The 8,097-nt window shown below is 30.0% G+C and overlaps 3 protein-coding genes across 3 annotated transcripts; 2 read left to right on the top strand and 1 right to left on the bottom strand.

Moving 5' to 3' along the window:
- Positions 1 to 564: 564 nt before the first annotated feature.
- Positions 565 to 4,110, top strand: LOC115233608 (protein SMG9). The gene is made up of 9 exons (XM_029804121.1): positions 565 to 887; positions 980 to 1,026; positions 1,154 to 1,340; positions 1,428 to 1,727; positions 1,863 to 2,007; positions 2,410 to 2,527; positions 2,619 to 2,730; positions 2,980 to 3,092; positions 3,716 to 4,110. The coding sequence occupies exons 1-8, from the start codon at positions 745 to 747 to the stop codon at positions 3,056 to 3,058; spliced, it is 1,131 nt and encodes a 376-aa protein (XP_029659981.1). The 5' UTR covers positions 565 to 744; the 3' UTR covers positions 3,059 to 3,092; positions 3,716 to 4,110.
- Positions 3,087 to 7,858, bottom strand: LOC115233609 (protein Dr1). The gene is made up of 2 exons (XM_029804122.1): positions 7,710 to 7,858; positions 3,087 to 3,901 (listed from the first exon to the last, which is right to left on the bottom strand). The coding sequence occupies exon 2, from the start codon at positions 3,892 to 3,894 to the stop codon at positions 3,391 to 3,393; it is 504 nt and encodes a 167-aa protein (XP_029659982.1). The 5' UTR covers positions 3,895 to 3,901; positions 7,710 to 7,858; the 3' UTR covers positions 3,087 to 3,390.
- Positions 4,219 to 7,193, top strand: LOC115233607 (vascular endothelial growth factor receptor 3-like). The gene is made up of 8 exons (XM_029804120.1): positions 4,219 to 4,744; positions 4,823 to 5,045; positions 5,114 to 5,277; positions 5,373 to 5,619; positions 5,699 to 5,802; positions 5,884 to 5,983; positions 6,047 to 6,625; positions 6,695 to 7,193. Exons 1-8 carry the CDS (start codon positions 4,512 to 4,514, stop codon positions 7,115 to 7,117), a joined length of 2,073 nt encoding a protein of 690 aa, XP_029659980.1. The 5' UTR covers positions 4,219 to 4,511; the 3' UTR covers positions 7,118 to 7,193.
- Positions 7,859 to 8,097: the final 239 nt, after the last annotated feature.

The raw sequence follows: 8,097 nt of genomic DNA, 5'->3' as shown, positions 1-8,097 counted from the left end.
GACTTGGTGAAATTGGCCCTAACCGGACTTGGTGAAATTGGCCCTAACCGGACTTGGTGAAATTGGCCCTAACCGGACTTGGTGAAATTGGCCCTAACCGGACTTGGTGAAATTGGCCCTAACCGGACTTGGTGAAATTGGCCCTAACCGGACTTGGTGAAATTGGCCCTAACCGGACTTGGTGAAATTGGCCCTAACCGGACTTGGTGAAATTGGCCCTAACCGGACTTGGTGAAATTGGCCCTAACCGGACTTGGTGAAATTGGCCCTAACCGGACTTGGTGAAATTGGCCCTAACCGGACTTGGTGAAATTGGCCCTAACCGGACTTGGTGAAATTGGCCCTAACCGGACTTGGTGAAATTGGCCCTAACCGGACTTGGTGAAATTGGCCCTAACCGGACTTGGTGAAATTGGCCCTAACCGGACTTGGTGAAATTGGCCCTAACCGGACTTGGTGAAATTGGCCCTAACCGGACTTGGTGAAATTGGCCCTAACCGGACTTGGTGAAATTGGCCCTAACCGGACTTGGTGAAATTGGCCCTAACCGGACTTGGTGAAATTGGCCCTAACCGGACTTGGTGAAATTGGCCCTAACCGGACTTGGTGAAATTGGCCCTTGGTGAAATTGGCCCTAACCGAACTTGGTGAAATTGGCCCTATGTCGATGATCTAACCGGATTTGGTGAAATTGGCCTTAAAAGTAAGCCGAAATAAGAAAAAAGAAGAAGAAAATATATCAAGATGTTGTCGACATCAAAAGATTCAGAAATTAAAGACGGAGAAAATAGGACTCTAATTAAGATCGTAGAACGGCCAACATTTATACTGAAAACTCGAGAAGGAGAAAGTAGAGCTGTTTCTCCAAGTCAACGCAATGGGCACAAGTACGATATTGTTTATTAATTACAATAATTATTAATTTACATATTTTGTCATTTGTTACAATGTACACAATAATATAACAAAAAAATTTTAGAAAGGATACTGATATATCTTCAGGAGCACCAATGAAAATACCAGATTGTAAGTAATTAATATATAAAGTGATTTATATATGTGCTATGTATACAATACACATATATTAATATACTTCAATTTAATTTGAAAACATATATTATAACAGAAAAATAATATAAAATAAATATTTTAGCAATTCGCATATTTTCAATATGTCCTGAAATGAGTACTTGTATCAAATTTATGGACGAAAATATGCAACTATGTGAAAATCCAATAGATTATCTATGCGACCAACAAGACTTTCTAGTTGTTGGGTGTCTAGGTGCACAAGGTGTTGGCAAATCAACAATTATGTCGCTATTAACATCACATTACTCGTATGTATTGCATTTATTTGTATTATGTTACCTTTAGCTATTTTTATCAAAATTAATATTATTTTGATAATTTTATATTATCATTAGATCCAACATCTTTCAAGTCCAGGATTTATCGCATTACGAAAATGATGCAACAAATTGTACTACTGGAATAGATTTTTTTATAAGTAAAAATAGGGTAATATATCTGGATACGCAACCAATTCTTTCTGGACTTGTAACTGACTATTCTGTATGCTTTGATCAAAAAAAAACCACAACTGATTTTGTGAATACTGATTCTAATTTGGAGCTACAATCTCTACAATTTGCAGCATTCTTATTTTCAGTATGCCATGTTATTATATTTGTGCAAGATTGGTTTATTGATCCAAATTTGGTGAGGTAATTGTATAATAAATAATATTTGTTAATTTCTTGACAATAACAATAACAATCTTATTTTGTTATAAGGTTATAATGAAGAATTAAGTAACATCTTTATATTTCTCTCTCTCTCTCTCTCTCTCTCTTATATAGATTTTTGCAAACTGCAGAAATGTTAAAACCATCCTCAACAACTATTATGGATCAAGATTATGTGGAATATTATCCACATGTTGTATTTTTGCATAACAAAGTAGGATTACAAGATTTTATGCCAAATATTATTGACCAAATGAAGGTGCTTTATCATATATATATTACAAATTTTCAATATATAATTTATTTTCTGAAATGCAATAAAAAATCTATCTTTTAAATCTTTATTTTTTCCATTGTCCTATTCTTAATTAACTAGATTATCTTAAACTTAAATTCTTTTATTGCACTTCTCTTTCATTATCATTAAATTTTCATTAATAAGATTATAGATCTGTCTTTCAGTTGCTTTCTTACTCTAAATTGATTACATATATATGACAATATTTTCATTCTATGCATGTGTATAAAAATTGTTAAAATATGAGGGAAGATAAAATTAAAAATGGACAGATTATTAAATTCCATCAATGTACTAAAAATTTAATTGTTATTTAGGCGTGCCTACATTTTCAGAGTTATTATATTTTTATATTTTTTACAGGAATTTTATAATAAAGTATTTTCAAGTTCTCGACTACAAACTCATAGCGGTATAGATATGAGCCATTGTTCAACAGAAAATGTTTTAAACTTATTTTTGATACCTTCAAAGAAAGAAGGTAAAAGTCCACTTTAAGTCATTTATAGAAAATTTTATTTAATATTTGATAGTTGCTTATATTAATATTGTTTATTGCTTACTTATTGCAGAAGATATGATATTTTGTGAAAATGGAAAATCTCTCATAGACAAACTGCGAACGAAAATACATGGAGTTACTAGGAACCCAATGACGCCGTCTGTATTAACAGAAAAAAACTGGTAAATCAAATAATATTCTAAATTTAGTATCCTGTATTTTAGTCAAATTATCGTACTCGACTTAAGAATAAATTTTCTTATCTATCCTTGATTTTCTTTGTAATTTCCTAAACTTTAACATTTAAAATATTATGAGTACCAAAGTCAGATAGGCAAGCTAATTTATTGATAAGTACAGAATACACAAAAGTCTAACTTTTTGTAATTAATTATATATAATGAAATATAGATGTTATTATATATTGATAGGTACCATTATGTTTCAAAAGTCATGGAGGCAATAAAGAAAAGCCATCTATCTTCTGAATATGGAAGACTAATGCCTTGAACTTAAAAAAGCTGTTTACATAAAAGAAATAAAGGTATAATTCGCTTTATTATATGATACATTGTTTTTATAAATTATGATAATAAAATTAAAGTACTTAAAATACGAGTGCAATATAGAATTCACTCTTATGAATTATGGAATTTACATTTAACATCGTTTTTTAATTCAATATTTTTTAATTATTATTAACTATTATTTTCATCTGTATCGATTTTCTTATCATCAATGTTTTGTTCGATATATTAGAAATATTTTTCTCTTGAAGTACAAGATTGTATGCGCGTACGCACGGAACTGTTTTTAAATATAAATTTTGTCGTCTTTGAATTTTATGAATAATCTTCCTGTTCACTGTCAACTTGCTGCATTGATGCCATTTGTGCAACAGCCTGTAATTGCTGCCATTGTTGCTGCTCTGCAACTGCTTGTTCCTCTCTTGCTTTAGCAAATAGTTCTTGTTGTTGTCGTAATAATTCCTCTTCTGGAATTCCTAAATTTTCTAATCTAGTACTTTGACGCCTTCTTTTAGCCGCTACAGCTTTGCAGTCTCGTAATACAGCTTCCGCTTCCGCATTGTAATCGCCAAAACCTAATTTTTCAAGTGCTTGCAGAACGTGTTCTGCATTTATAGTTTTCTTCTGTTGCTGATTACAGATTTCATTCGCCTCGGAAGACAATAAATGAATGAATTCTGTACAACAGTTCAGGATGAGCTCCCTTGATTCATTTGCAACTCGCACATGGGGTAAGATTTCCTTGATTATTTTGTTAATTGATGCACGAGGAAGAGTGAGCTCGTCATCATCAGTTGGCGACATCGTAGCCGAGGCCATTTGGTTCCTGGAAAATATAAATATAAGACATTTTTTAAAGTTTTCGGAAGAATCTATATCAAATTATTTTACGAGAATGTAGGATATATAAAATTTAGTTGTATTATATATATATATAAAATGTATGTATGTGTGTATGAATGTATGTGTACATATATATACGTATATGTATTAATTTTTTTATTATTAATGCGAATAAATCTGATACTTTCGTTACTTGTGGTCATTATTTAATTGGGAATTAATAATTCTCTTAAAAATTATCCTTACATTCAACAATTTATATAGTTTTTAATTATTAATTCGTCAAACAATATGATATTTACAGTAAAGATTCCTGATTATATTTATCACTTTATCATAAGCATTTGTAAGATTCTTAAGCACTTAAAGTAAAATTATCAGATAAGTGTTACTCAGATAAGTTTAACCAGAGAGATAATTTTATTTAGACTTCGAAATTGAAATAAGACATAGTATTTCTTATTAAATGAAGTAGACATCTTGTTGCTCCATAAATTTCAACAAAAACGAAGTATTGTATATATATAGTAATAAAATAAAATATATAATATCTAAATTGTTCGTTTATATAATGGTTTCTATTATAACATGAAATGTTTGCACAGTGCAAATGGGTTTTAATATATAATATGGTTATTATATCGTTTTTATGTTTTGATACAATATGTACAACAAATGCAATGAGATTTACTGGCATTGTGGAAAATATTACAGTGTATGCTATAAAAGATGAAAATAATCTTCAAAGTGACAATATGCTCAAGTCATTAAAATTGAATATATCCTGGATGCCACCAAATAAGGGAAAACAACCTTCTTCATACAGGTAAATAAGTATTGTTATCTCTAAGGATAATTTAAATATTTCAATCATTACATACATTAAAATGTTTATATATTATAGCATTATAATTACATGTATTCCAAAAGTAACCGATATAAATAAGAAAGAATGTATAGAAAGTTCTGCATTCTATAATGTACAAAATAAAAGTCCATTTAGCTTATTAGTGCCGCAGAATAAATTATTGAATGATATGCCGGAAATACAAATACGTCCGAATTGTACGTATAAGATACAAGTATATGCCAATCCAAGAGCTAAACCTGTAGGAAAGTTGCCCGAAGTAAGATTAAACACACATATATACAATGTGTAAACATGTTTCCAAAAAATATGTATTGTATTGTGTAGGTCATTTATACAGTTCCAAAATGTATAAATCGTAAATGCAGTTGCATGGATGCAAAAATGACCTTGCCTATTCCAAAAGTAAAAGTAATTCAAACGAAAAAAAATGTTGTTATAAATTGGAATATTACGTCAAATAGTTCTTACGTTCATTCCTACATTATAAGGTAAGATTTTTTGATTTCATCTAATTGTTTGATTCTCGTATTGTTTTGTTGTACGTTTTATATCATATGTAATATAATATAATATAATATTCCAGTATTGGCATACCACTATCGACGTCAAAAGCAGGGTATTTTATATACAATATTACAAAGATAGGTAATGTGACCTCTACAAAAAATACTTTTAATTGGGATTTGAAGATTAATAATCAGTATGTAAAAATCGAAAATGGATACAAAATATTAGTGGAAGCACTAGATTACCGAGGTTGTTCAGGAACTCAAGGCAGTTTTACTGTTATTAATATAGACAAAATTAAAACATTAAATGGCAATATCGTTGTACATATCTTTTCAAAAAATATGCATTGACAATTAATATGTAAGTATGAAATTAATGTGTGTAATAATTATGTTGCAGTGGCTATTGCTTGCTGGTGTTACTATGTGTGTTATATTAGGATTTATCAGCATTGTGTCGATACGTAATAAAACTGAATATCAATTGGAATGGCCATTTAGACAGTAAAGTAGCAAATTGTCAAACTATTTTTTTTTTATCTTATCAATATATTATACGCTTATATGTATATTTTTGAATGATAGGAAACAAACTATTCCTGGATTTTCTGCTTATAAGTTGACTCAATGGCCAAATTTAGTTTCCCAGAATAATATTGGTACATATGTCGAACAAAATTTAGAGGTAAATGAAGAAATATCAAATCATTACAGATATATTTGAAATTTCAAATGAAACTTATTGCAGGAAAATTGTTGCAAAACACAAAATGATAAATTTGAAGTGCCATACAAATATATAAATCTTATATATGAATTAGGAAAAGGACAGTTTGGCAGAGTATATTTAGGCAGCTTGAATAATGATGAAGATACATTAGTAGCTGTTAAAATGTTGCAATGTTCTGACACATCCAATGAACCTGAAGCTAGACATCAACTATTGGAAGAAATCAAAATAATGAAAGCAGCTGGTTCTCACCCGCATTTGGTGAGCCTTATAGGTTGCTGCACTTTACCAGATAATCCTATATGTATACTTTTAGAGTACATGGAAGGTGGAAATTTGCTCGCATATCTGCATTCTAGAAGAAGAGTTGAATTGGATGATTTATCTTGGTACTGTTTTGAAAAGACTAGATATGTAAATGTTATTGAAAAAAACAAAAAAAAGGATGAAGATTTATGTGGTGAAATTAAGAGGCAACAATTTATAAAATTTGCACTTGATATTGCAAGAGGAATGGAGCATTTAGAAGGTAAAGGAATCACACATAGGGATTTAGCAGCAAGAAATATCCTCCTCGCTTCAGATCTAACGCTTAAGGTAGTAGATTCTATAATACAATTATTAAAAACATTGGCTTGGAAAACTTTAAGAATTTATTGGATATAGGTTTCTGATTTTGGCTTGTCTCGAAATGGAATATATGTGATAAACCATATGGTGGGAAAAGTTTGCCAACTCCCAATACGTTGGATGTCACCGGAAGCTATACGCGATCATGCTTTTTCTTCCAAAAGTGATGTCTGGTCATTCGGTGTTATTCTTTGGGAGATTGGAACTCTAGGTTCTTTTCCATATGCTAATATACAAAATGATGATTTGATGCGTTATTTAATTCAAGATAAATGTCGTCTAGCCTGTCCTAATATTGTTTCTCATGATATATATAACATTATGTGTTCTTGTTGGAATACAGTGCCACATAATAGGCCCAGTTTTGCGCAACTTGTTTTAGATTTACAGACACTAAAAGAGCCTCTATATTTTATGCATGAAACAAGTAATCCTTGTTACACATTATTATCACTTTAATAGACCTTCAAAACATTTGATAAATAGGTATTCATGTATGTATGTATATATACATAAATATATAAATAAAAAATGTGGCTAAAGATATAAATTATTAATATTAAAGTATTATAAAGTATCCTAACCCAGAAAGATTTTATATATTCAATTTATAAAAATCTACAGTTAAGCTTTGAAGTTTTTATTCCATGGAATAATATAAAAGCTGATATTGAAAAATGAAATAATTATTATATATAAATATTAATATATAAATATTTTTTATGTTTAAAATATTTTAATATTTTTAAATACAGTATATATTAATATAACTATCAAGAAAAGTAAACAGTGAACTCTTCAACAAGATAATAGGATAACAAGGTTATGTTCAAAGTAAACTAATTTAAACAAATTTCTTAAAATATGTTAAAGATTGCTAAAATAAGATGAACTTCAAAGTATAAAGTTGCAAAGAACACAAGAAAATAGTCAAATTTATGCCATTCTCTAAAAGTTTTTAATATATATATAATACTTTTAAAGCAATATATACTTTTCGATATATCGGAATAGTGAATTAGAGATTGGTTGTGTTTTTTAATACACTTACTTATTCTCCTACTTCGTTATTGACGAATTGTAAAACAATTAAATGCTAATATTGGTGTCTTGTTTTTTTCTGTTTACTCCATAGCATATACAAACATATAAAGATAGACCCAGCATTAGCTATATCAGAGAGAAGAATGAGAGTCGCCAGTTTCCTACGATTCCTACGTATAAAAACGTATAATACGTATAAAACGTATAAAACGTATTATCAGAGAGAAGCCTAAGGCCGGATTCACACCTTGGCAGAAAAGCAGAAAGCAGAAAAGCAGAGGTCAATCAGAACTCGCTCTAAAAAAGCAGAATGTACTGCTTATTTTCAGCGCGAGTTCTGATTGGCTTCTGACAAACGCAATCGCAATCGCAGCCGCGAGCCGCTAGTGTGATTC

The sequence above is a fragment of the Formica exsecta genome, unplaced genomic scaffold (genome assembly GCF_003651465.1).
Source record: "Formica exsecta isolate Colony F162 unplaced genomic scaffold, ASM365146v1 scaffold1799, whole genome shotgun sequence".
Taxonomy (NCBI): domain Eukaryota; kingdom Metazoa; phylum Arthropoda; class Insecta; order Hymenoptera; family Formicidae; genus Formica; species Formica exsecta.
This window is presented reverse-complemented; position numbering and strand designations above follow the sequence as displayed.

What these genes read in the sequence shown, in the direction of transcription:
- LOC115233608 (XM_029804121.1), top strand. Translation starts at nt 745, where the DNA reads ATGTTGTCGACATCAAAAGATTCAGAAATTAAAGACGGAGAAAATAGG. An exon ending in AGTCAACGCAATGGGCACAA is followed by an intron (nt 888 to 979) that starts GTACGATATTGT and finishes AAAAAATTTTAG; the next exon opens with AAAGGATACTGATATATCTT. An exon ending in ACCAATGAAAATACCAGATT is followed by an intron (nt 1,027 to 1,153) that starts GTAAGTAATTAA and finishes TAAATATTTTAG; the next exon opens with CAATTCGCATATTTTCAATA.
- LOC115233607 (XM_029804120.1), top strand. Translation starts at nt 4,512, where the DNA reads ATGTTTGCACAGTGCAAATGGGTTTTAATATATAATATGGTTATTATA. An exon ending in CATTAAATGGCAATATCGTT is followed by an intron (nt 5,620 to 5,698) that starts GTACATATCTTT and finishes ATTATGTTGCAG; the next exon opens with TGGCTATTGCTTGCTGGTGT. An exon ending in CTTCAGATCTAACGCTTAAG is followed by an intron (nt 6,626 to 6,694) that starts GTAGTAGATTCT and finishes TATTGGATATAG; the next exon opens with GTTTCTGATTTTGGCTTGTC.
- LOC115233609 (XM_029804122.1), bottom strand. Translation starts at nt 3,894, where the DNA reads ATGGCCTCGGCTACGATGTCGCCAACTGATGATGACGAGCTCACTCTT.